The sequence below is a fragment of the Podarcis vaucheri genome, assembly GCF_965113315.1.
Source record: "Podarcis vaucheri genome assembly, chromosome: 1".
Lineage (NCBI taxonomy): Eukaryota > Metazoa > Chordata > Lepidosauria > Squamata > Lacertidae > Podarcis > Podarcis vaucheri.
In genome coordinates, this window is record NC_138759.1 from 55,350,098 (window position 1) to 55,377,898 (window position 27,801).

At 40.8% G+C, this 27,801-nt stretch overlaps 2 protein-coding genes and 1 long non-coding RNA gene across 5 annotated transcripts in view; 1 reads left to right on the forward strand and 2 right to left on the reverse strand.

The window, feature by feature from the left end:
* The window catches only part of TTC17 (tetratricopeptide repeat domain 17), a 58,481-nt gene extending 53,342 nt beyond the window's left edge, over window positions 1-5,139 (reverse strand). Inside the window, exon 1 of one of the 3 annotated variants that reach the window (XM_082223925.1) lies at window positions 4,864-5,139. In XM_082223925.1, the coding sequence (XP_082080051.1) occupies window positions 4,864-5,103 (240 nt within the window). In that variant the 5' untranslated portion in view covers window positions 5,104-5,139. Of the gene's footprint in view, window positions 1-4,579; window positions 4,660-4,863 lie in introns of those variants that run through there. The other 2 variants (XM_082223926.1, XM_082223927.1) reach the window with 2 other exon arrangements.
* Window positions 4,997-11,574, forward strand: LOC309535064. The gene is made up of 2 exons (XR_014221001.1): window positions 4,997-5,145; window positions 11,215-11,574. It is a non-coding gene; the product is annotated as an uncharacterized lncRNA (long non-coding RNA).
* Window positions 7,434-27,268, reverse strand: API5 (apoptosis inhibitor 5). Its single transcript, XM_082225365.1, has 14 exons — window positions 27,080-27,268; window positions 25,472-25,633; window positions 24,293-24,386; window positions 22,469-22,534; window positions 21,312-21,463; window positions 20,134-20,340; window positions 19,336-19,440; window positions 18,820-18,909; window positions 17,212-17,393; window positions 15,497-15,590; window positions 14,366-14,422; window positions 13,984-14,060; window positions 11,943-12,079; window positions 7,434-9,668 (listed from the first exon to the last, which is right to left on the reverse strand). The coding sequence occupies exons 1-14, from the start codon at window positions 27,146-27,148 to the stop codon at window positions 9,589-9,591; spliced, it is 1,572 nt and encodes a 523-aa protein (XP_082081491.1). The 5' UTR covers window positions 27,149-27,268; the 3' UTR covers window positions 7,434-9,588.
* Between the last annotated feature and the right edge of the window lie 533 nt (window positions 27,269-27,801).

Here is a 27,801-nt window from a genome sequence, read left to right on the forward strand (position 1 = left end):
TAAAAATGTTAGTTTTGAATTAGTCAAGGATCTCAGGATGGGGCCTTAAGTGCCAAGTTTGCTTATGCTACACATCTATGAAGAAGCATAGGCAGCCATAACATGCCATGAAATTCAGAAGAGTTTAATTGCAGAGAGGCATTGCACCCTGTGCCTTTTTATCGGTCACCTTATTGTTAACTATTCATATAATCAAACATGTTTAATATTTCTATCTTGTCTTATCTCTATTCTGAACAGTGTTCAACAACTATCCAGCTTTTTCATCACAACACAAAACTGCAAAATATTCTCCATACCCTCTTTAATAATATCAAAATGAGCATGGTGGAACAGTATTTTAGAGGAACTATTTGACAGATCTTTAAGGTTATAACCCCAAGCACACTTACTTGAGATTAAACCCCACTGGGTCTTATACTGAGTAAATACGAACTGGACTATGAATTTCTACAACTATTCTTTACTTACACAAGTAAAGGACGTCATTTCGGTGAATACAGCAACATTTATAGAATCCATGAATTATGGGAAAAGAATAAGTAGATAGAAAGACCCACACAATCTGCCCCACCCAAGTAATTGCATTATTCACATCAGTCCCCAACTGTGTAAAATTACATGACGGAAAAACAATCCCTATGTGACTGTGGGTGGAGAGCATCTCTGATCCTAATTACATCTGTGCAAATGTGTGCTCTTGATCTCCATGGATCCAACTTTCAACTAAGAGAACGTAGGATTTAAGCCTATAAACATTTTCTCATATGCAAGTTCCATTGGAAATCAAAAAGGGTCACTATGGCTTGGGCAAAAGGAGAACGAGCAATTTAAACAAGCACAAAGTTGCAAAATCAATGTGCCACTTACGCAAAAACATCAGAACTTGCTTAATGCAGAGGTCTGAGATGAGGAAATTCTGTCAACTCTTTTAAAAAGGCCTGGAAACACTGTACATAATAGACAACATCAGCTGTGGTGTGACTATTGTAAGAAATTTGAATAGTTACAGCTGAAGATTTTGCAGCATCTAATTAGCATAATTTGACAATTATATTATTCAGATATTTCCCCCCCAATGCAATATTCACTAAACTGATCTACCAATGAGTAATATTTGAAGTCAGGAGTGGGCCCCCTGTGGTCCTAATGCTACAATCTGTCTCTCCTTCAGCAGCCTGCTGAGTGGAGAGGGAGAGAAAAGGAGATGTTAGAAATGTGGCCCCGGGCCACCTTTGCTGCTGGCACCATTCAGCACCAACTTACTTTCTACCCATGATCTCAAAAAAAGACTGTCTACTCATTTTAGGTGATTTTAACACCACAGCCCAGCCCAGGCACTGTGATCTGCTGAACAGACCTGGTTAACTTTATCATAGCCTGAAGATGTCTATGTACAGATAAGGGCTTTCCCCAGTGGTCCCTAACTTGTGGAATGATCTCCTTATGGAGATCAGGTGCACAGCAACTCCTGGAAGCTTTCACCAACAATTTAAAACATAGCTCTTTACCCAAAGTTTTCCCAACTGACATACACACATACATAATTTTATTTGTATGCTGCCTTTCCACAGTTTAAACCATGCTCAAGATGGCTTACAACATGAAAAAATACATATCTACAACATAGCAAAAGTAGTCATAAACAATAAATAAAACATTAAAAATACAGAACCAAATGGAACAATTTTCACATAAAACACAAGACCTAAAATAGAGATACAAAAAACGAACAGCAACAACCCCCCGCAACAAAAAACCCCAGCCCAAGAGTTAATACTGATTCTTGGCATTTCTGGCTACTGCAGCTGATCCTGATGTTTTATTTCTGCTTCACTAATATCGTTTTATCATATTTTGTTATATGTTGTTTGTTTTATTGATTTATAACCACCTCAATATTTATTTGAAATAAAAGACAGTATACACATTTTAATAAGTAAATATTAAATTTTTAATTAACAGGCATCTCCATACCAGAATAGCTAATAACGTATGACATCCATTGGTATTTGATCAGTTAGAAGATAAACTGTCAGCAAGATTGGGTAGGGAGACAATTTCAATTGTCCCCTCACCCCTTGAAGCTCCCCAGAAATCTGCTCCAAAGGGTCCCCTCCAGAGCAGATTAAGGAGGGGCAGCAGGAAGGGGACACCAAAAATTGCCCCCCTGCCCATTCTGCTGACTAATTCTGTCCAGTAGCAGACAAACACTTGTTGCTTACCATCTGTTTTATATCTAAAATTCATGGTCAGGCAATAGCTTTACTAGGACCAACCAAAACCTGAGGCAACTTTGCATAGCAGGGAAGCAAGTCCAACTCTCAGACTTTGTACCTTTTAAGGAGATTGCATTAGAAGTGTAATAAATACTAGAGTCACTTTCAATATCTCGTATGGTAAATGGTATGGATATTAATTATTACAGGAAAATCAGAAAGCTAGCAAAACTGGGAAGTGATCAGCAGAGGCTCTAGATTAAGAACAGTTTGTAACAAGTAAGAGAGTTATGATCAGAAAACAAATTTAGATGCAGACCTCAACAATGTACAATGAAGTTTAAGCATAGCCAAACTTTCACCATCTTAAACTTACCTACAGATTCACCCCACCACCATATGACATACATTATAAAGCACAGAAGAGAACAAACAAATCTAGGTAACAACAAAATATGTGATTTGTAATACTAATGAAAACCAGGAAGCCCTATAAAAACAGGTTATTATATGTAGATATCCACTGAATTAACTCTATAAAAGGGAGTATCTTTTATATGAAAGCCCATCAACTTATAACAGAAAAGCAATTCAAATGAGGTAAGTCCTTTTAATTTGGTAGGAATGCTCCAAGCTGCTGGCAAAAATTTAACTTATAAAACAGGGGGATCAAGCTGCTATGATATTCTTTTTCCAAACTACATTTCTGGTTAACTGTACCTGCTGAATAGATTTACCACCTTCTATACCTTGCCTAGTCATTGCTGTCTAGTGGACGGATGCCTTGCCTTGCCATTCAAAACAGAAAATCTTCCTATCAATAAATGAGCAATGTTTCACCCAGGTATAGCCCAGATAATACTTAAAGCGAGGGTTTAATGGCTCCGTGGTTCATTTATAAAACTCACTCAAAAGCAGTGATGTGTGAAATAGAGTGTGACATGGAACTTTGTACTTATCAACCTCTGCCCAAGTCTCTCCATCAAGAAAGAAAGAAACAGAACAAACTGAATGAGGGCAAAGGTGAAACTGACATGGCTGCCTATGAAATCAAGCCTGTTAAAAAGGGAGCCAGAGGGGCTCTGATAAATCACAGAACCACTTATCCTAATTACTGCCCTGAGTAAACTAGTAGAAAGCATTACTGAAACTAGATGGTTAAACAACGTTAATTAATTAGAATGGCTTCTTGAAAGGATGTTTTGCTTTTCATTCTTTGAGTGTCAACAAGCATGTAAGGTAAGGGAGATTCAGTAGTCATACTTGGACTTCCAACAAGGCTCCTAAGTAAACAGTAGTCATGGTTGTGAAATGGTAATTGGTTGTGAAATGGTAATTGGTTGTGAAATGGTAATTGGTTAAAGATCATGCAGAAGAGGGTAGGAATAAGCAGAACATTTTCAAAATGTTCTGAATAAAACTCTGTACTGGGTCCATTGCCATTTAACATTCCTATATGATATGGAGTTAGGGTGAGCTGTGAGATACCCATGTTTGTAGATGAAACTTGAAAGAGATTTTGTAGGACTCAAAAAGGGCATTTCAGGTGGAAGCTGACTGTGTGCCGCAGAAAACCTTAAATGAAAGCTTCAACAGAAGGTGCAGCATTGTAGGGTGGGGGAAGAAAAACTAAATGTTGGGAATTATTAGGAGATATTTAAAACACTACAGACAAGAGCAACTAAAGTGATCAGGGAGCTGGACTTCCAAACAAGGAATGGCTAGGCTAGGACATTTGGGGATCTTTAGAGAAAGATGACTATGAAGACACATGACATGTTTATAAAATCATGTGGAGAAACTGAGGAGTCTTCAGTTCACCTCTCTCATTATTCCGGAACGAAGGTCCCAATGAAACCGGCAGGCGGCCGATAGTACCTTTATCTCTCTATTACATGTAACACGTGGTTACTTACGGAATTCACCACAACATAATGTGTCACGGTGATAGCTTAGATAAATTCACAGAGGTCAACCTTTACCGTAACTAAATGAGAATGTCCATAAGCAGAGGGAGTATACACCTGAAGACCAAATCCTGGGCCGCCCAGAAGGGGTGTGGGCAGAAAAACAACAAGGAGGGCCTGCTGACTCTATTCCTACGTGACACACTTTCCTCAGAGGCACTTTGCTGTCCCAAAGGGATCCCTGCTGGGCTCTTTCTTCTTAGGTCACCACCACAGAAACGCTGATCAAAGGAAGAGCCTCAAGAACAGCAGCAACGAGGTTGCTGCAAACCACAGGAGGGGAGCTGCTTTTGTGCTCGGACCCCGCTTGCTGGTTTCCCACAGGCAAGGGCTCAGCCAGGACACTGGGCTATTTGGGCCACCGGCCTGATCCTGCAGGATCTGCTCACGCACCTCTCTAGAAAGAACCTCGCGGCCATGTGCACCTGGAGACCTGAGAGGGAGGGAAGGGAACTCGAGTCAGCAAGGGAAGCAGCGCTGGAAAGGGATGGGAAGGGGCTGCACCTCAGGCACCGGCAAGGCGCTCGCAGAGACTCTCTCTCTCTCTCTCCTTCACTTCACAGGGGACGGACCCTCCTTGGCACCGGGAGAAGAATGCAGAGGGAAGCGGGGGGGGGGAGGAGGAAGCGTTTCTATGGCGACGGTTCCCACAGCGGCCAGAGGAGCCCCTCCCTCACCTGCTGCTGGATCTTGCCATCCTCGGTGACCACCCAGTGGGTGGTGGCGGCGCCAGGCTGAGCCGCAGAGCCCAGCAGCAGGAAAAGGCCCAGCAGCGCCCAGCCCGGAGAGGCGCACGCCAGCCCTCGACCACCCCGCCCGGACACTCCTGCTCCTGCTGCCGCCGCCGCTGCTACCGCCATCTTCCTCAAGCCCGGCCTACCCGCGCCACCCGGAAGCGGATTGGCCTCCAGCGCCATTTTGGAGAAGGAAGTGTGCGCGCGCGCTCAGAAAGCTTAGAGGTACGAAAAGGTGTAGACTCGCGCGAAGTCCGAACTTGTAAGCTTAGATGTTTCGTGACGCTGCTGTGCGGGGACGGATTCTCTGCGGCAGCAGCAAAGCAGCTTTTTCTTTCCTCAGTCAACTCGCCTTGTGAGTGAAGTGTGGGAAACCAGCTCCCTGTTAAGACCACAAGTCCTGCGTGCGCGTGTCACTCTAAACTTCCTCGCTTCCTATCTCTATGTGACCGGGAGAGGCCGGAAGAAGGGGAGGAGAGCGGTGGGTCAAACAGATGAGGACGTCTCGCGTGGCTGCGCCCCGGAAAGCGGGAGGAGGCGGAGAAAGAATGTGGCGAAAGGGGGCGTGGCCTATGAAAGGAGGGCGCCGGGAGTGGAGAGACCACGCCCTTACGCATCCTCCGCCACGCCCTCCCACGTGCTGCTCAGAGGCAGCAGCCAATCGCGGGCTCGCAGCCGCTGTCATCGGAAGGTGAATACGAGGCGCGCTCTTTTTGTTCCGCGAAGGGAGCACCCGCCAGCTGGCTGACCGCGTTGCAGTCCTTTGGTTGCACGTGTGCCTTAGGCTGCAATCCTGTGCCCGCTTTCCCGAGAGGAACCCCTTTTTCACGGAGGGCCAGAGTAGACGGACTGCTTCTAAACATGGGACCATGTGCCCGCTTGGAGGCTGCTGCACCTGCCCGTCCGGATGGAAGAACATTTCAGGCTGCCCCCCCCCCCAATCTGAAAAAACGCCCCAGCAACAACAGGCCAAAGAGGTATACTGACATAGGGGCCGAAACCCGTGGCAGACATATATTACTCTGGCCCCGTGTCCACTATTACAGGACCGAACAGAATCGGGCTCACTTGCATTCTGCACAGGGCAAAGGGGCCAGATTCCAAAGAATAAATGCCCTTAGAAACGACAATATTCAAAAAGTAGCAGGGAAACATTTCAGTTTTGCTAGACACTGCAGCTAATCTTAAAAGCTGTTCATCAAAAACAATGTTCTTCCTCAAGGTACGAAGTGAATTATACTACTCCCCCATTCTGCATCTAATCAATTTTAAACTGGTATTTTTGTACTATATTTTTGAATTTTTAATTATGACTTTAGTAAGAAGGAATGGACCACCTTTCCAGTATGCATCTATAGTTAAATGGGGCTGTTTAATGTGTGCCATGTGCACAACACATTAAGTTATCTAAGGCATTCAACAGCTTGAATACAGTGGGGATGACAGGGTCTGTCACTTGACAGGATGAACACTTGCACATGCACACCCCATTACCAAATAGGACTAATTAAAGATACAAGAATTTAGGGATTTTCAAACCAGAATTTAGGAATATTCCTAACCATCCAGAGATTTATGTAAGTCATTGCATCATTGAAAAGAAAGACATTTGTCAATGGCTGAAGATTAAACATAACTGCAGGACCAGGAATATAGCTATGGATTATAGAATACCCTTAGAAATACATAGAATGGGTGATTGTGTGAGTGGACATTATTACATGTCCTTCACCCTCCGATCCCTGGGGCAGATTACATTAAAACACAGTATTAAAAACAATGTACCATCTCAAAAATATAAGGTGGGTCCTAAAAATATACACCTCAGGTGTCAAAAGCAAGGGTACGGGTCTTCCGTGATGGGACTTCCCTTCTCCTCATGCAGTCTTCTTGCAACCCCCCAATGGCTTCAGAGGATTGCTGGAAATCATTAGAGTTAGAAGATCCAATGACTTAATTCAGTTTAAGGCAGCGTCCCAATAATGTCTTCCAACATGGTCTTCAGGCATGTTCATTCCTAACTATGGAGGCCAGTAAGAAAAAAAGAAGACAGAACCTTCCGGCACCTTTAATAGTTGTGTAGAAGAGGGAGTGGCTTGTCACACAAGCTACACCTGAACCCCCTCCCTCACTTGGCCATTCCTATTCACAATCTGCCTATCCAAGAACACTGTAAATTTGCTGTGAATGATGAGGAAGAGAAAGGATGTTGCTGTTGTAGGAAATTCTCTACCTTCTTCGGATGAACATTGCTTTTTCTATGCAAAAGCACCATGCTGCAAGTGCATTATCCCTTGATGACTGAGCCAAGTAGAGAATCACCAACACCCAACCAAGCTCTTTTAAGTGAATTAATTATATTTAACTCTCTTTTGCATCACACCTAACTCATAAGAACACACAAAAATGGTTTACATTTAGATTATCCCTAAAATCTAGAGATGACATATTTTGTTAAAAGTCCAGTGTGTTTTCAGGAAGCTATCATTTAAAAAAGACCAAGCAACAAGAAGTCACTAACAAAATTACAAAATGGATTTATTGCAAAGGCATAAAGGAAATTTTACAAAGAGAATGTGATTAATGGGTGTCTCCAAAAAGAAGCCACTGCAGCCACAACAAAAAGTGAAAAAGCTAGCTGTTTCTAAGGACAACCTGCACATCATTTATGCACAGAAATAGTTTTTAGTCAATTTGTTACCTAGGGGACCGTCCCCACCCCCTGTCCAAAGATACTTGGGCACAGTAGTAATCACTGAATGCTCATCCTTAAAAATTAGGCTTTCACATTATTAAAGGACCTCAAATTGCCATGATAACCAAAATATGCAGCATACTGAATGAACTTTTTTTTTCCAAAATCCATTTTGATCAATTATTTGTACTTTGACCTGGCCAGTTTCTAAAATAAAAATCTGAATAGATGTAGATGTTTCTCCTTAATTAGAATCATGTTTGTGGCCATCGAAAGAAAAACGAAACAAGCTTGTACACATCAAGGCTTCACCTGCAGTTCCATACTGGTTTAAACAGTCATGGTTTGCCCCAAAGAATCCTGGGAACTGTAGTTTGTTAAAGGGTCTGAGAGTTGTGAGAAACACCTGTTCCCCTCAGAGCTGCAATTCGAGTGGTTTAACAATCAGCTGCTTTCCCTAGGGAACTCTCAGCCTTCTTTACAAATTACAGTGCCCAGGATTATTTGGCAGGGGGAAGCCATGACTGTTCAAAGTGGTAGGATACTGCTTTAAATTCATAGCACAGATGGGGCCCAAAGAATGATTAAAATGATTTATTTGTCCAGTTTAGAAACTGTTTCTCTCTGATATACATGAGGCTTGCTGGAAATATGCTTTGTACAAAATGTTGGTTTTCAGTACAGGCATCAAACTCTATAGGGGAGTGATGCGAAGAATGAATATGCAATTTTTAAAAATAAAGTCTGACACTGGGTAACTTAAACATTCCTGCAGTGTTTTAAATTTTCCTATGATCTGTTACTGATATTGACATTTTATGCTGCTCACTCTTCCTCCTCCCATGCCTAAGGACCCAACATACATTTTTAATGGGAAATATTTTTGGGGGAGGTGAGAATCAAGTTTGCTACATCATATTATTTTAAATAAAATATCTAGAATCCTTATCACTATGATGATTCCATTATTACGTAAGATTTACCAAGATGTTTTAACTTTTTACCCAAGTGCAACTGAATAGCAGTAATTTCAAGTGCCTAATGCCATGCTTAATATTTGTAAACACAGGTATCCAACTAATTAAAAAAACACAAAAACACAAAAACAAAAGAGCTTCTTCTAAGGGCTAAACTGATCCAAGCTCTTTAACAAGAAAGAGTTATTACAGCATCACAAATTTGCCATTCTTGGGGTAGCATTTCTAGCAGTTTTATTCTTTTTCACTATAATTTTATGGCATATATATATAAATATATATATGCACACACACATTTATAGAGAACATTTAAAAAGCCATTTGCAAAACACACATTATGTTACAATATATGGAGAAGAGCGAAATGTGTTCACGTTAACACCTGGTCTTCCCTGCTCCCTCCCACCCTTCCCAACAAGTAAATGGACTGACTTATGATAAAGAGCACAGATTCTTCTGCATCCATGTTGCACATTTTAAAAATCAAGGATTCCTATCAACAAACATGCTACCACTGGTAGCCTATACTACTTTTTCTGCAATATCATTCTTTCCCACTTACTGCAAAAAAAAATAAAAATACGATTTTGTCTGGAGAAGGGTTACCGCTGATTTCAACTTCAGTTATAACATTTCCACCTCTTATCTAGCATATGAAAATTATTGTACACTAAGGAGCCTACTTTGTATAGCCATATTTATAGATGAATGTAACGTCAGCAGGAAAACCCATGCTTTCTTCCTGAATAAGTCTTGAAGATGCTTAAAAAAAACCCAGACACAAACTCAAACTGCCAGCTGCTAAACATCCAAAAATACAGTTGTAGCTTCACTGTGGGTGAGTCTGCAGTCCATTAGAAAAGTAGATCATACATACAAAGGTATAAGAACATTTAAATCAGTCTTTTGCAGAAGACAGTTCTTTAAACAATGCAGCCCTCCAGGCAATTCATCAAGACTCGAAATATGATCATGGCAATGAAAACACCATTGATTTTAGTAGATTCTTCCACGAGTGCGATTACCACGGCCACCCCATCCTCTCCCTCGTCCACCACGGAAACCACCTCTCTGCTCTGAAAAGAAAGAGAAATAAAAGTCTGTTTTAAAACATATAGATCTCTGATTGACTAGAAGGAAAACAGCAACTACCCCTAGTTATAATTCTAGCTTTTAAATACAAGTGTCACTTAAACAAACATGACAGTAAGAACTGCACCATACTCTCTAATCATGTAGATGCGGAGCCCAACTGTGTGAAGCAAGACTAGTAAGAACCACACCAGCTCCCAGCGCATACTGCCCAGTTCACATAAGGCTTGATCCACATGGTCATTCTCCCAGTTACACAACAACTCAAGGGATAGGACAGTGTGAACCTGCCTTTGAATAGCTTTTCCTATGGCAAATATATTTCAAGTCAGAATATAAACCTGCTCGTATGTGCCTCCCAACTCTGAAACAAGGCTGAGTATGAAATATTTAGCATGTTCATGTGTGCTACCCCTCCTTATCCAGTAAAACTATTTTAACATCTAAGTCTCTGATACATAGAAAAAGTAGTAGTAATCCGTGTAATTACTCTGTATGTACATATTTTACACATACTGCACGTCTCTTGTTATCATTATTTTTTTTTAAATTATATTTTTATTAGTTTTACAAAATTTTTAAGACAATACTAACATATAAAAAGACATACAAACATGTATAGTTTCATAGACAAATTTTCATGAACTTTGTTTCTCAGACTTCCCCATACCTCCCCTTTCTGCATCCCAATGCCCAAAGTTTTTCAGCAACTTCTAACAGTTCTGTCAAGGATATGTCTTACTAGCATTTCCTTCAATCTAATATTATCTCGCTGTAACCCTTTCATTCTAGAAGCCTTGACATTTTAACCTTCATCTGTTATCATTATTTCTTAACCATCCTTTACGCTTAAAATCACAGGCTGAGTTACATTAAAACATACAAACTTGAGATAGTGGAAGGTATAGTCAGCAATTTACTTCCGCTTGCAAGATGTCTAAGCTGAACACAAACTTGAAAATAGGCACTTGCCAGTTTACCTATGGTAATAACTCATTCCAAGAAAGGTTTTGCAAATGGCAAGTCAATTGGCTCTCTCCACCCCCCAATTATGCTACACAGGTACAGGTAGGCTAATCATTTCTTTGTGGACTTATTTGCAGAACTTGTTTAACAGAATAGAAAATAACTTCACCACTTATGGAGCATGTGACTACTTGTATATTATTAAGAATCAAAGGGGACTATTCTGGAAGTGTCTATGTCATAGTTTCCAGTGTTCCTCATTATGCCTGCAGCCGTTTGCAACACTAGACAAGCCACTTACAAAACTCTGGGGAACTTTCGATAAAGCACTAATTGCCGATATACACTTATGAGACTCTTTCGAATCCAGACAATGTCTTTGTTAAGTAAACAGATTGCATATGAAAGCCAAAGTTTGTGAATGAGTATCAAACATACATTTTTTTCAGCCTTTAACTGAGAAAGCTGAACAATGCCTTTTAAAGAGAAAAAAATGTTTTGTGGAAAGGGCATTAATTGAAGCTGCTTATAGTGATCTCTACAATTCTTATTTCGTTTCTCCAGCATTATAGTAGGCTGCAGTCCTACCATACTGACCAACAGTGGCAGAGATTCATGGAACAACACAGCCATTGCCACTCCTACAGCCCTGGCCAGGAAAGAAGGTGGGAGGACAGAACAAAAAGCCTTTGTGTGGCACCAGTACTTAGGCAGGCAAAGCAAAGAAGCCTGGATCAGGCCCGTTGCTGTCATATGAGAGCTGCAGGGTCTGCATAGTGTCTGGCATAGTGAATATGAGTTTGGATTGCTCTTTCATGAAAGAATTAAGTGATGGCATGGAAGACCTTCCCATAAATCCGAATGAAGTGTTTCCTATCATTACAACCCCCCCCCATTCAATGTGAATAAAACCTGACTCAAGAATCGGATGTGACAGGTTGAAATTTTATACAGGTAAATGCCAATGAGACCAGAAATAAAGATCTTGTACTAGACCACAGACAAGAGACCTCAGGCTTTCCAGATGTTGCTCGACTAACAACAGCTGCAGTCCAATAGCATCTGGAGGGCCACAGGCTTGCTACACCTGTCTAGATATTGTTCAATATGATATGTAAAGCAAAATCATGCCAAGATTGTATCTCAAAAAAGCACACACAAAATTCATGAACAGGAATACCAGAGAACAACACCCCCCCAAAGGCAACAGAGCCTGGCAGCTCATCTTACAACACAAAGCAGAATCCTATTTCTCCCCTGCGCAGAATAACACAATCTCTTGCAACGCTTACCATAAGAAAAATTTCCCAGGTTACTACTGTATTTCCCACTGGGTGGGTTGTATATCTGCCTGGCATCCCTTTTTGGTCCTGCGGGAGCCTTCTTTGTTGGCAAGTCTGAAGCTGCATCCTCACTTGCTCTTTTTTGCCTTCAAAGAAAATAGGGGATAAAAATATTGCAGAGACAAGTAAGACTTAAAAAAAATGAACCCAATATGTACAGCAATGGAAAACTTAATGAAGGCTTTTTGTATAAAGTTAATTTACAGACATGCAACATTAATAGCATAGAACAAAAATTCCTAGCATTTCAAAGCAAGAAGATTCCTATTACCTTACTCTCTAGCCCATTTGTTTGTAAAATTAAAAATTAAAATAAAATGAGAGCGCTCAGGGCAGATTTCGGCAAATATGACATCACAAAATTGATAAAACTGAACATCACCTTAACAACCAAAGCTTCTATTAACCAAAGTGCTCTCTAGATATTGCTGGACTCCATCTCCCCATGGCCCTAGCCAGCATAGCTACGGGCCAGGGTTGATTGGAGTTACCGTATTTTTCGCACCATAGGACGCACTGGACAATAGGACGCACTTTGTTTTAGAGGGGGGAGAACAAGAAAAAAAATCTCCCCCTCTCTGCCCAGCGCCCCTTCAGTGAAGCGGCAGGAGGCGCTGCACAGAGAGGGGGAGAACTTTCCCCCTCTTGTTTTCCCGCTCTAAAACAAGGTGCCGTTTAAGGTGCATTCAGGCGGCTACCTTGGAAGCCTGGAGAGCGAGAGGGGTTGGCGTGCACTGACCCCTCTCGCTCTCCAGGCTTCAGGTTCCTATTGGCCTGCTCTTTGGGGCTGGCGGGGGGAAGCCCACCAACAGCCCCAAAGAGCAGGTCGGTGAGCAGCGGAAAGGCGCAGCGGAGAGGCTCCTGCCATAGCCACGCGTCACCTCTCCAGCCAGGAGAGGATTGCGGGGGGCTGCTTTAGCCCCGCGCGTGCTCTCCCGGCTGGAGAGGTGACGCGCGGCTATGGCAGGAGCCTCTATAGCCGCGCGTCACCTCTCCAGCCAGGAGAGGGTCGCGGGGCTATGGCGTCTTCGCTCCATAGGACGCACACACATTTCCCCTTCATTTTTGAAGGGGAAAAGGTGCGTCCTATAGAGCGAAAGATACGGTACAAGTCAAGTAACATCTGGAAGACACCATCTTAGTTACCCTGAGTTTGGAAAAGCCTGCTCCTCTGCAAGAACAGGTGGGCTTTTATTCAATTTCCAGACACCAATAGCAGAAAAATATAAAAGCAGCTTGCTTATTTTTATTTTTACAAAAAGAAAAGCCCACCATCTGTTTATTCTCAAGTAAAGAAGATACTAGGTAAGCCTTATGTTTTGCCTAGAGAAGAGGTGATTCCTAGATTAGGCATCTTTTTAAGGAGCAAGATGCCAGGATCCCAGGCACTGCATATGGTATTCTGCTCAGACACGCAGTATTTGTAGCTCTCCCTATTCTAGCAGCATTAGTCTCTGAAAGGTTAAAGAGTCTTTGGAGCAGCTCCTCATCAGGAGCGGGTACTTCTAGAAGGAACGCAAAGATCATCAGCTCCCTGTACTTCTCCTGTGTGCATGGGAACGTGTTGCTGAACTTCTCCGGATCCCAACCAATCTCTCTCTCTCCAGAGTAAAGTTGTTACAATTGCTGAAGCGACTATTTGTTTTGCTAAATAAAGTATATCCTTTTTAAAGCAGAGGTTATGTTGCTATCTGACAAGTAGGATCGAGCTGAGATTCCTGTATTGCAGGGTTGGACCAGATGACCCTCAAGGTACCTTCCAACTCTACAATTCTATTATTCCTTTTATCTTAACTCTCTTTTGGATGTTCAAACACACTGACTCAACCAATGAATGTATACAAAATCGTAACATTTTTGGCATAACTTTATAGATGTATAAATAGATTTAAAAGAAGACTCCAACATTACATTAACCGAGATCTGCTGGAGCGCAGAAAGACAAGAGAGAAATACATAAATAGTTGGAAGTCATTCACTGCTAACTTACCCAGCTTCAGATTTCTGTACTGGTTTCCATGACAGCGTCACTGTGCTCTTGTATGAAGGGGGAATGTGGAAGAGATCCTAGAGACAAAATAGGAATTATATGTTTCTGGGAATAGTACTTTAAACAGCTGAAGAATAGATGCATTTAATAATAATAATAATAATAATAATAATAATAATAATAATAATGCAACCCATCTGACTGGGCTGTGTCAGACGCTCTGAGCAGCACCCAGCAAAAGTTATTGGAACAGTATTACTGTTTCCAGAAAGAACAGAGTTAGGGCCACAGAACTGATTGGTCACAAATAGCTCCAGGACTAATATCTTCACCAAACCATCCTTTTTAAACAAATCCAGTAATAAAATATAGAAGGGCTTACCTTGATTAAAACATTGATGTTATTTGTAATTTTCAGCGCAACCACTTTAATTTTGTTCTGCAAAAAAGGAGAAAGGCTATCTTAGAAATGTTAAAATTAAATTGTTTTTAAGTCTATATTTAAGATGTTTCCAATGAAGCTCAGTGCATTCTTTTCTTTTAACGAACAACACTGAGGAGAACTATTTTCCATCTGAAACATTACAGTTGCTAGAGTCTGGAATCTTTCATGCTTAATATCTTTAATCACATGTACTGAACATGTAGTTTAGTTATGGCCCTTTGACTTATGTGGAGGATTGGTGCAGAACTGCCCCCCCCGCCTCTCTTGCTATACTTCTAGCAACACACTGCTTTTCTGTTCTCTGTGAAACAGAGTGGATGCATAAAAATAGAAGTGATACAGTGACACTCTTTAATTAGTTCAATCCAAGGGTGCTTGCTTAAGTGGAGAGATACTTCTGCTCATGGAAAAAGACATCCCTGATTTTCATCAATTCCCTTATAAAATTGATGAATGTTAGAAAAATGTTGAAATGAAATTACTTGGTTCTTGTAAAAATGTTTAAAGAATTAGGTAAAAAGGTAATGGTTATAAGAAGTTGGTAAAAATAAGATTTAAGTCTTAAGCTTTAAGGTTTTTATAAGATAAGATGAAAATAGAGTAAGGTAATGTAATGTAATGACAGAATACTATGAATTATGGAAAGGATTTTCTGTGACAACTATTAATCAAGATACAAGAAAAGGGAGGAGGAGGAGGTCATAGAAAGAAGGTAATGAAAGTGGAGAATTTGAAAATGATGGTTTTATTTTTTCTTTTTTTCTGTTTTGTCTTTTTTCTTTGTAATTAAAAAAAATTCTTTTTTTCAATAAATATCATTAAAAAAGAGAGATTTTCATCAATTCCCCTTTTGTGCAGCTCCCATATCATATCCTGACAGTCTCACCACCCTCGGGAGCAGATTTCCAGAAGGCACAGGGCAATTTGGAAAAACTATTTTTTGGGAGCAACACCCCCAGTTACTATTGATCAACGCCACTTTCACAAGCTTTATCCATCAGACTATACTGTGATAAAATCATTATGGTAAATTCAGCTAAGGTACTGCCATCACAGAGGACTACATACCTCTTCTGTCTTTAATGCTTCTCCTGTTTTGCCCTGGAGTGCCAAACGAAGCTGTCGGATGTAAACCTGCAGTCCTCTAGCAAAATACTGTAATCTTTAACAAAAGAGAATAGCTGAACAGTAAGTTTTGCAACACACAGTGAAATCAAGATGATAAAAAGGAAAACTGCTAGTATCTTGAAAAAAGAAAAGTCTCAACAGAAAGACATTTGGCAAACTGAATTTGAGTAAGTAAGAGACCATATGTAGAATGACCTAAATAAAGGTGTCTCTATAGAGGAATAAACATTGGGGCAGATTTATGAACCAAGACTTTTTAATATCAAATATAATTTAAACATCAATCAAAACCAAGAACATTTTACTGAGAGAAGGGGAACTTTGATCCTAATCCTTCACTGCCTTGAAGGATATTTCCAGGAGAAGAAAAGGCTAAGGTGTAAACCCTACACAAACCTAGAGTGGAGTCCCTTTGACAGTTGGATAGTGCCTTGTATGTCTCCTTCCGGCAATTCCTGCAGCCAAGCTGGTGCCAAATGTGACTAAAATCAAAATTGGCTCTCTAGTCTACCATGGGGTCCTAGTTGCGACAGCTACCATGAAAAATTTCCCATAATGACTTCCAGGTTACCATGGAATGGCAGTGGACGGCAAGCTCTGATTTATAAAGGGGTTTATATGTTTATGTTTTTATTTCATTTGTATTATGTAAAATAGAAAATACAAATATATATGAAAAATTTCCCATAATGCCCACTTTAAATGCTGGGTAGACTCTGTGCTGCTTGGATCACTGGGCCGGGGGGCGGGAGGGAATCAAAGTGTCTAAGGCAGGTGTTAAGGATGGGTCCTATCCCCAGGATGCCAGATGCTGTCACTGACCATGGAGAAGATTGTTCTGACGCTGAAGAGAAATCTGAAAGAACTACGTAGTCTTTGGCATCTAACCACTCCTTTATCAATTTTAGAAACTGATGATGGAACAAAGGCATGGAGGAAATCTCACATGGAGGTTAGCAGAAAACCTCAGAGCAAAGCCCTAAACCTAGGGTCACCAAGGGACACAAATGTTGAGATCCACTAAAATCCACTAAATAATCCTTAGACACATTTGGGTTACTATTGGTCAAAGTGCCATTTGATCTGAGAATTCGGAACATGTGAGCCCTTTATGAGTTCTTCAAGAGCAGCTTAAATTGCAGTTCAGTATTAATACACTACAGCTCATGAACATAAAGGTAATTCTTTGTTGGAAGCATTACAGCTTTTATACTCGATAAGCCTTCGGTGCATATTAATAAGCTAAAGGCATTTTGTTTCACCGCCCAGTAAACTATTCATTTCATTGCTATACAAGTATAGGCTAGTTTGAGTTACAGAAAGACAATATGACATATCCAACAAGTAACTTTTAATAAGGAAACTGAGAAGAATTCTCTCATTAATTTTAGAGGGTCAGAAGCAAGTTTGAAATGTCAGTTTGGGGCTATACAGCTATTCTGACATAGACATTTCCCTATTGCCCTGAAAACTAGGAACAGTATTTTCAATATTTTCAGGCTGAAGTTTTAGTTAACCTTTTCTATTATTGGCTAATGCTTGCTTATTAATCATATGGTTAATTATAACTGGCAGAGGAAAGATCAGCAGGCTCCTATATGACTCCATTACTGCTATTCTAATAAAGTCTGCACATGCACACACTTTAATGCTACCTGATTTTAAAGTCTTTCACTTTCTCTGTGTTCAGCTTCGCTGTCAGGAAGTCTGGAAGTTTTCGACCTAGTTGATGAAAGCTATATAACAAACACTCCACATAGCTGAACTGCAATTTGGGCTCTTCATTGCCAGCGTTCTCCCCATTCTCCGCTTCTTCTGGAGGGAGTGGCATGTATTCCTGAGAAACAGAAACCAGAAGAATTGACACTTGTTACTTCATCTAGTATTTAAGATGTCATTGCCTCAACAATGTATTCGTTACCAAATCTCCTTCCGAAAGAGGTCCACAAACATGGCGGCACAACCAAGTATATTTAATCCCAGCTGTCAGAATTAGGGTGCAATCTCAAGACATATTTGTCCTTTTAAAAACCAGAACACACAAACTGCCAACATTTCCCCTATTATTCTGTCCCTGCTCCTCTCTTCTACTTCTCCGACTGAGTGACAGTAGGTAGCAACATTTTAAATGTTTCCTTTTACTTCACTCTGTCAAGATTAGTCTGCTTTTGTCTGCCATTTTCCACTGCATCTTGACGTCTGCAGTGTTTATACATTCCAGTGTCCCTGCTCTCCTCCTGACACTCTCCTCGGCAGCAAGACAAAGACATAGGCATGTATTCAGATGGAATTCATTCCCATTGCCTACTACAAGGGTGGGCAGACTCTTCCCCAATTTCATGTCGGTGAAGGGAGCCCAGATGGAAACATGGGGAAAGGGAGTGATTAAAGAAGTGGTGGTGGTGGGGACCCTCAGCAATCAGACCACAGGACAGAGACATTTTTTAAAAAGGTGTGTGGGGTTATTGTTAGCTATTGTGATACAGTGGTACCTCGGGTTAAGAACTTAATTCATTCTGGAGGTCCGTTCTTAACCTGAAACTATTCTTAACCTGAGGTACCACTTTAGCTAATGGGGCCTCCCGCTGCCGTGCAATTTCTGTTCTCATCCTGAAGCAAAGTTCTTAACCCGAAGTACTATTTCTGGGTTAGTGGAGTCTGTAACCTGAAGCGTCTGTAACCCGAGGTACCACTGTATATATTTTTGTGTTTTTATATTTTAAACCACCCTGTGATCTTTGGATGAAGGGCAGTATGCAAAAGATTATAAATAATAAATCCTCCTCTTGCAGCCCACTTAGAAGACAGAGATGGGAAGACTACACCCAGCCCCACAAATTTATGGCTCCCTTACAGATTACACCAAGGCAGGGGGCGGGGGAGCCCAATGTTGGAGGATGACAACAGTACCCCACCTGTGGTTTGGTGGTCCAGCTACCAAAGCTGGACACAATTTGTGAGTCCCTGCTCTCTACGACTGAAGCCAAGCATGTATTTCCTCCCGGCTGCTGTTCAAGCATCTTTCAAGTGCTGTGCTATCCACAGAGAATTGAACTTCTTCACACTTGTAAACACACTGTGTATGAAAATTAGTCAACATCTGGTGTTCAAATCTGCTAAAGCAATTAGCTATTACAACACGGTTATCCCTCTGGAAGTACTATCATTACACTAGGTGCTTTTCAATTCAAATAAAATAAAAGGCATAATGAAATCTAATTACAAACTTTCACTCTCTCTCTTAAGACTAATAATCCTCTTACCAGTAGTTTATCAAAAAGCTTCTTCAAATTTGATTCTAGCTTTTCCATGTCTCCACAAAAGGAGCTCATCTCAGCAAGCAGTTTCAGCACCTACAGTGGGTGGGGAGAGAGGAAAAAAGACATTTGGAAAATTAACAGTTGCAACTTTATACCATGACAATTATAAAAAAAAAGAACAGATTTAAAGACAGAAAGAAATGGCTTATTCCTGGATATGACAGTGCAAATCAGAAAATGTGCCTAGAGGGTGGAAGATAGTGCCTCCTGTAGGATCTTAGTTGAACAGCATTCTTTCAGGCCGCAGACTATATGCATAAATTGTTTGAATTTTGTTCTGCATAGCAGCACACATGATAAAAAAGCAAATCTATGTAATACTTTAGGAGTATAAAATAAGACAAGCAGAATCAGCCTTGTCAGTGGTCCAAATCAGCAATAAATTTCTTCCTATCTTCTTTTGGCATACCTTGGATAACTATAATTCAGGCTCCACGAGATATTTCCAGATTAGCTTACCTCTAACTGTATATCAAGGCCTTCAACTGGGGTGGTCAGGGAACTCAAGTTTGGCAGCACATGCTCACAGAAGTAAGTGACAAATCTTGTGGAGTGAACATTTTTCTGTAGAAAAACAAAATAGCAGCTGTAACAGCAACATTTTCCAATGCTTTGCTGCACAATTTCAATCTTTCATTTGATAGCAGCTAGCACTAAAAGCCTTTTTAATCACAAGATCATTAAGTTAGCATACTACTAAGTAAACATGACACTGTTTTCCAAGACTGAAACACCTTCAAAGATTTTAGACAGCAAGCATGCTCAGATAAAACAGTGGTGCAATTTACATACAGTGAGAGATAGGAAAGCTACAACTCTAGCAAACAGGTATCTTAACTGGGTTGGTTTCCTTTCTTTAAAGCTTTAAACTCAGCTTCCAAGGTATTTTAATTCCACTTGGTTTTTAATCTGATTTGAATTTTGTTGTCTCCTCCCTGATTTGTTTTGGTTGATTTTATTCTGCACTTGATTTTAATCTATCTTAACTAGATTTTATTGGGTGATACCAAACATTAATCATACTCAGGGAGATCCAATGAAATTGATGGCCTTGCTTTATTTATTGGGAGTCCTTGAGGGGACAAAAATAGCATACAAGCTATTTTATAAATATATATCAGTGACACATGCAACAATCTTGCAGCTTTTCACAGTCATGTATTGTATTATGGGATAGTCATTCTGACACAACCAATACAGCCATGCTGTGTTGACACAACAGTCACAACACTTAAAAAACAAAACATAAATACTTACTGAGAAAAGTGGGACTGCTTGACGAGTACACTGTAAGAGTCTATCCACACAATCAGGGTCAGATGGATTGAAGGTCTGCTCAAGATCAGCTTGTTCAGCTACCAGTTCAACTAGCTGCTGCCGCCCACTTACTGTCTGCAGGCTTTTCAAGCCTGATAGTATCTTCATAAATAAGACAAACTCCTCTCCTGTCACATCCTCAAGCACCTTAAGAAAAGAGAAAAAAGAGAAAAGAATGAAGAATCATATCAATGCAGGTGGGAACAAGTGCCCATATGTTATTTTTCCTTGCAAATGATCATTCCCCGCTTAATTTTTTTACAGCGCATTTCAGTGTACAAACCATTTTAAAAAGCTCTTCCTTTAGTATTAAAGCTTCCATGCAATAAAAGTCAGATGGAATGATCTCCCCCAATGCTTCATATCTGAGCAGAATTTGGGCAAACATTCTGAATCCAACACTTTGTACATTATGCCACATAGAACCTAAGTGCTGTTGCAAATTAACTTGCTTTATTTAATACAATGGGTCTAAGGCTGCAAACCTTTGTAAATTTACCTGGGCCAAAGCCCTACTGTACTCAGTGGGACTTTTCTCTGAACAAATATAAAAATGGGATTAAGGAACAATGGCTCCTCTCCATCTTAAAATAAATGCCAGCTGTCACTTGGATGCGTCTCCAGCACTAAATGGAAAATGACCCTTATGTGGCTGTGAACAAAAGTGAATACGAAGATTATAGTCTTTTTATTAGCAGAGCTGATATTCAATTTTAGATAATGTGAAATGTAAGATTCAATAGATGTTAGATAGGTAACACTATCAAGTGGCTTGACAACGTGTTTCCTACAAGTATGGTATGTCAGGTAGTAAAATTTATTCCTCCAATTCCAGTATCACCCTCCTAGATAGCTAACTTAGGTATTCTCCAAAGCATTGACAAAAATGTTTGTAGTCTTGATAGTTCATTGGGGGTGGGGGTGGGGGGCAGCAACCACCCCACAGTAAAAATAGCATACCTTTGTTAGACTCAACTAAAACGTTTCAGAATCTTGAACTGGTGAAGCAACACTATTAGCTGCATTTTTAATTTACACCCATAGGTGGTACTTAATGTGTTCTGATAGGAAGCAATTCTGTTATGAAGAACGTAATTTAACTAAACTAAGGTACTCACTTTCTTCGATTCTGTTAGTACAAGTTCTTCTACTTCTTTTGTTAACACCTCTTCAGGCAGTGTTTTGAGTTTTGTGGAGAGGAATTTGATGGCTCTTTCTCGTACAATATCCTCTCCTTGAAGAATCTGACTAAATAAACCACCCAGTGTTCCTAAAATAGAAATAAGTACCACATAAGCATCCCTTTACAATTGAAAGGAATTTAATTTTGTTAGATATCTGAGTATTCCAAGTATATGTTACATAACATATGTTATAAACACCATCTCCAACTCCTTGAAAGATTTCGTGAACGGTGTCTCCAAAATTTTTTTACACATCACTCGGGATGACAGGTGAACTAACGCCAGTGTACTGGAAGAAGCAAAGATCACCAGTGTTGAAGCAATGATTCTTCAACATCAACTTCGTTGGACTGGTCATGTTGTGCAGATGCCTGGTTATCATCCTCCATAGCAACTACTCTATTCCAAACTTTAAAATGGAAAGCGTAATGTTGGTGGTCAACAAAAGAGGTTTAAAGACTCTCTCAATGCAAATCTAAAAATAAAAATAAAAATGTAGTATAAACACTGACAACTAGGAAACACTGGCTTGAGAGCACTTCAATTGGAGAACAGCCTTTAGCAAAGGTGTCATGGGCTTTGAAGACGTTCGAGCTCAGGACGAAACATACTAAGAGGAAGGCACGCTTGGCAAACCCTCACTGTGATCAACTCCTGCCCAGAAACCTATGTCTCCACTGTGGAAGGACGGGTGGATCCAGAAATGGCCCCCACAGTCACTTATGGACTCACTGTTAAAGCCGTGTTTATGGAAGACAATCTTACTGGACTACAAGTGATTGCCAAAGAATAGCATGAGTCAGCTACATGGAAATCATGGAAATGGCATAAATAATTGTAAATGTTATATACCACATTAGTAGAAAAAATCCTGTTGATTCTAAAACATCTACACCTCTGGAATGGCTATTATTGTAATACACAAAATGATACTCTTTGTATCTTTGCAAATTGTCCTATTATTATTGTCAAAAAGGTATTCAGACTGGTAACTATTCCATATCTCCCAAAAGACAGTCAATTCTCATCCCTAAAGATCCAACAGAGCGTACAAACAAGTTATAAATGTCAGGATATAATGCATGCTTTACCTTTAGCATCCATCTTAAATATGCTCAGCAAAGCATTGTTAACCAAGTTGAATTCTGCAGAATCATCTGGGGAAAAGAGAAAATTAAAGATGAAAAATATTTTTAATTCTAGCTAAATAAAGTGAAGCACTGGAAATCAACACAAACTAGAATCTCATGTGCTAAGAAATAATTCAAAGAACCAGGTGAAGAATGAAAGTGGCAAAACCATTGTCTGAAAAACAGAAGGCAGATAACACAGCTGTACAAATACAAAGCTGCATCTAGCTGACTTATGTTTATTTCCTTACAAGAAGCATATAAAACATTCCCTGTAAAACACCATGCACAATGATAGCATAATAATAACACTGCTTTTTTAAAATATGCTTTTTATTAGTTTTCTTACTTAGCAAACACACACAAGAAATTAACAAAAATGATAAACCAAAAAAACCCATACATATATCCATAAAGCCATATGTTCTGACAAAAGAACTTATGCCACCATATTCTTAATTTCCAATTCCTTATCTTCCCCAATAGACTTCCGTCTTCCTCAAAGCGGGTCTGTCTTATCTGTTTAATAAACTGCTTCTTTAATCATTATGCCATTTCTTCTGTTATCTGAATACTATTATTATAATCCATATTGTGGTTTGTGAAAATTAATCAAAGCATGTCCAGGTTTTAACCTGAGGTCACTGTTTTTTTAAAATATTGTCTATAAATTATAAATTTATAAATAATTTATAATTTATAAATAACACTGCTTATTTTACAACAGAAACAAACAAAAGAAGCAGAATACAACAGAAACAAGCACAAAGACAATAATTCTAGATTCAGGTAGGTAGCTGTGTTTGTCTGACACAGTTGAAATAAATTAAAAAATTGTCCAATAGCACCTTACGAGACCAACTAAATTTGTTCTGGGTATAAGCTTTCGTGTGCATGCACACTGAAGAATATCTGAAGAAGTGTGCATGCTCATGAAAGCTTATACTCAGAACAAACTTAGAAAGACAACAATGTTTAATCAATGGGCAACATACAACACCACACAAGCAAACCTTCCCCTTCATTTCTATCCCCTTGCACCTGCCCCTCTGCTCCAGAGGGAATCTATTGCTTTAGGTGATAGGAGCAGGAGAAGGAATTCATTCTGCCAAAAGTGTACATTCCACCAGTGAATGAACACCACTGGATTTCACCCAATGTCTAGAAGCCATATAGCGTACATCTATCTATCCCATTTAACTGTGGCAAGCAAAAAGTTTCACTGCAACATGTGAAGCAGCATTGTTTCCAACAAACCTATGCAGCTTTTAAGACAAAGACCTAGAGGTTGTGGATACTTCTTCCCCAAGAAGCTAGCACGAAGAATTCCTGCACTAGCCAGAGTAGCAGTACCAGCTGCTGTGCCAGTGCACTAGAAGAGGTCACCTTCTAGTGAAATAATGAGGGAAAGACACAGAATGGTCGGGCTCCATCTGGTTCTGAGGCATGCCTGTGCTTTTCTGCCTGCAGTGGTACATTAGCATAGCCCTTTCCTGCACTGTGTACTATCTACCACAGATTGATAGGCACCTTTTAGAATGTACAGATTGCCAGCTCCCTGTACATGTTGAGTTTTCAAACAAAGGAGGTTCAGAGCATTTAGGAATTTGAATGGTAGGTAAGACAGCAAAACTTATGGGGTGGTGAAGTCTGATAAAATACAGAGCTGCAAATATTGACATGGAAAAACAAGATGGTTAAGGAAGACAACCATAGCAATGAATCTATATCCTCGCTCTGATTACACCTTGTAAGGTTACAAATACAAACACCAATCTCTTCTACCTGACTGAAGAAGTTGGGTGAGTATATCTGCCACTCTGGGGAGGTTGTCACCAGTAGCAAACTGAGGTAATTCTTTGATTGCTTGGCGCCGGATCTATAAACAAAACAAAGACACACACATTCACCAACCAATGAATTAAAATTCTCTTACACAGATGATACAGCTTCAAACAAAAGGTTGGGAAAGTCAGACACAATTTACTGTCTGATTGTGCTGTCAGTTTTTATGTTCACCGTTACTTAATTGCAAGAGGCCTAAGGCTACCATGAGCTCCACTAAGGGATTTAGCCTGAAATCCTCTATCAATGTACCTGGGAAGAAGCTCCTGTGAAAATGGGACTTACTTTGTGGTAGATATGTAAATATGACAAGTTTATCTGTCATTAGACCATCACAGTACAACAGATGAACAGTCTAAAAATCACATCAATATCTATTGAGGTTAACACACACCCAAATAAAACTACAACACAGACAAGTTTAAAATGACAAATTTCCTCTTGCACTGTTGCTAAACCTTTTAACAACTAAAACAGATTTAAGGATGAACCTTTTCTGTACAACTTTCTGACTTTATGTCAATGTTTTGTAAACAGGCAAATATGATGTAGTTTCATCCTGCCTTGGGAAGTCATTCCTGTTTTGGTTTTGCTAGTTTGCATTGTTCTTTTAGTTATTTTGAAATTGGTATTTAAATTATTTTGTTAATTCATTTTAAATTTTATGCCATATATGTTGGGAGCACATGTTGAAGAGAAGCTACTAACTTCATAAATAAACTACTGTATATGAAAATACTTTTTGAAAAGTGATGCCTGTGCCTAAATGAAGTTTGTATGAACCCCAACTCTTGATGAGCAGGTAAAAAAGGCTCCCACACTCTGATTGTTCCCAGATGATTATATGGTACATTTTTAAAAAAAAATACACTACCAACTTCCCATAATTTTGTTTCATAAAATAATTTACCAATCAATTGAGAAGCATGCCAATCCTCGTTAAATAACCCAAAGATGTAATAGAAGTTTCTCCTGGTTTAGACCTTATGAGTGAAAAGTGTTCTGTTCCCCCACAATTTTTTTAGGGTCAATCTGATAGTGGGGTGGGGACGAGAGGGGAACGGATGAAATAAGAAGGAACAAGAGGCAAGTGCTAAGTGCTGATGAAAAAATACTTACAGAAACATCTTCATCCTCACAAAGGTCCAGTTGGGCATTGATAGCTGAATCTGCCAGTTCAGGGAAATGTTTGAAGAATTTTGGAATAAATTGTGCTGCTAATCTCTTCTCCTTGGCACCTCCCTTGACACCATCCAAGATCACCTGGTAAGCATCTTTGTGCTAAGACAGAAGATAGAAACTCTCTGCTTTATGCAGTTAACAGATGCAATAATGTACTGCAATATCAGAATACTGTTCTAAGGTTCTGAATAAATTTACATATAAAGAATGAGATATTTATAGCTTAGGCATATCCGAGAGTATATCACCACTATCCACTGCAGATCTCACCACCACTACTCATGTGCCAAACAGCACGCATAAAGTTATTTTTAGTGTCTGTTAGAGAACTATAAAACCACCTTTCCTAAAAGTCTAAGGTTGCAAACCAATGCCCATGTACATGGGAGTAAGTTTCACTCAATTCAGTAAGCCATGTATAGGATTGCATTGCAAGCATCTTCTACAAATACTGCAATATCATCCTATTTGTCCTAGCTTTTGGGGAGCAGGCTTAATCTGGGAAAGAGCTGAACACTTTTACCATTATGTGTGCAGTGTTTAATTTTAGATGGATACGTTATATGCTCTTCATAACCTACTGCTAGGTGTCCCCAAGTGTTGGAGGAGACAGTGCCATGGATCATCCCGGGTGGCAGTATAACGGGGGAAAAAAGATTTCCCCCCTGGTCTTTTACACATCAAGGTACAACACAGCAAACACAGATGCTTACAAGAAGAAGAGCTGAGGGGGGGGGGACCCCTGTGTTTGTGAGTACAATACGCCACTGGGGAAAGGGCATCCCTTGGGGCAATGGCGTTAGAAGAGGATGCATGGCACACAAGTCTCTAAGGCCACAATTCTAAAACACACACTACTGAACACAGGAGAATTGGTAAGTAAACATGCATAGGACTGAGCTGCAGGGATGCATACTCACGATAACGTAATGCTACATGTTATACAAAATGCGATGTTATATCGCATCACTTGCGACCGGATTTCTGAATGAACGCCCACGTAAACACGACTACAACCCTGCCTCGATCAGCAAGCGCAGCAGGCAGCACATGGTATGCAATTCTAAACAGGTTTACTTTTGAGGGGAAATAAAAAACCCGTTGAACTAAACGAGCGCTGGGAGAAGCGAGCACGGGGTCATTACGCTGCACGTTCCCCGCCCCCCCTCACAAAACAGCTCTTCTTTATCCTTTTATGAAGAACCGGATTTTTATTTATTTTATTTTTAAGCAGGCCTTTGCCAAGAGCCCTCGGCCCACCCGTGATTTCAAGCTCCTACCCTCAGGTTGTTTAGCTAAGGAAGGGGCACCTTCTCAATGGAAGATTTCTAGCGGAGAGGGAGGCGGTGCCCCCTCAAAAAGGGGGGGGGTCCGAATCCAGACTCCTGACGGGGGGGGGAGTGAGCAGAGTCAGAGAGTGGGGAGCCTGGTTCGTCCTCTCCCCCCCCCATAGCCGCCTCCGCCGCATAAAGGCGTAGATGTTCCCCCCCCGCCGCCTAGGCCCAGGAGCCCCGCGCGCAGTTCGAGCCGCCCGCCCGCCCTCACCTCGGCCGCGGTCTCCTTGGCGTCGGCTAGGATGCCGTAATTACGGTACAGCTCCTCCACGGTGGGCATCGTGCCGCGGATGGTCCTCTCACGGCCGGCCTCTCAATCTCCGGCTGAAGCTGCGACGAAAACAACCGCTCTCCCTTTCACGCCACCTCCAACCCGCGGGCGGAAGCGAGCGGAACCGCCTAGTCAGGCCCCGAGCGGCTTCCGGCAGCGGTGGGAAGAGGACGCATCTGCCCCCGTCCTGCCTACAGCGGCCCCTGCCGTCGCGGAGGTGTCGTTGCAACCGGCGCAGAAGCGGAGCGAGTGATGTCAGTCACATTCAGGAATCCCTCTCACTCATAGCTGTCAACTTACAGATTTGAAAATAAGGGACCAGCAGCCTTGAAAATAAGAGAACAGCAGCCAAAATAAGGGACCTGCAGCCTCACCTGTTCCATGCACTCCAGTCTTCCTGTCCTCCTGCAGTCTGGTCAAACTCATGCTGGTAGCTTCGAGAACACTGTCCAACCAACTTTGTAACCAGAGGTTCAACTGAATAGAATCTGAATCACATGCACCACAAGACCTATGCAGCCTCAACTTAAGATGGCTCCCCGGCCTGGCTTTGCACTGCAAAGTTTGCAGCAGCACGTGCAACAAAATGGTGTCCAGCATTCGAAAAACCCCTCAGCTTGCATTAACTAGCCACACACAAGGCATGCAAGCTCTACCCCCCC

Excerpts from the sequence above, each read along its gene's own strand:
- API5 (XM_082225365.1), bottom strand. The coding sequence starts at position 27,148 with ATGCCCACCGTGGAGGAGCTGTACCGTAATTACGGCATCCTAGCCGAC. Across the intron at positions 24,387-25,471 it reads GTGAGGATGAAGATGTTTCT|ATCCGGCGCCAAGCAATCAA; the intron begins GTAAGTATTTTT and ends TTTTGTTTATAG. Across the intron at positions 22,535-24,292 it reads CACCCAACTTCTTCAGTCAG|ATGATTCTGCAGAATTCAAC; the intron begins GTAGAAGAGATT and ends TCTTTTCCCCAG.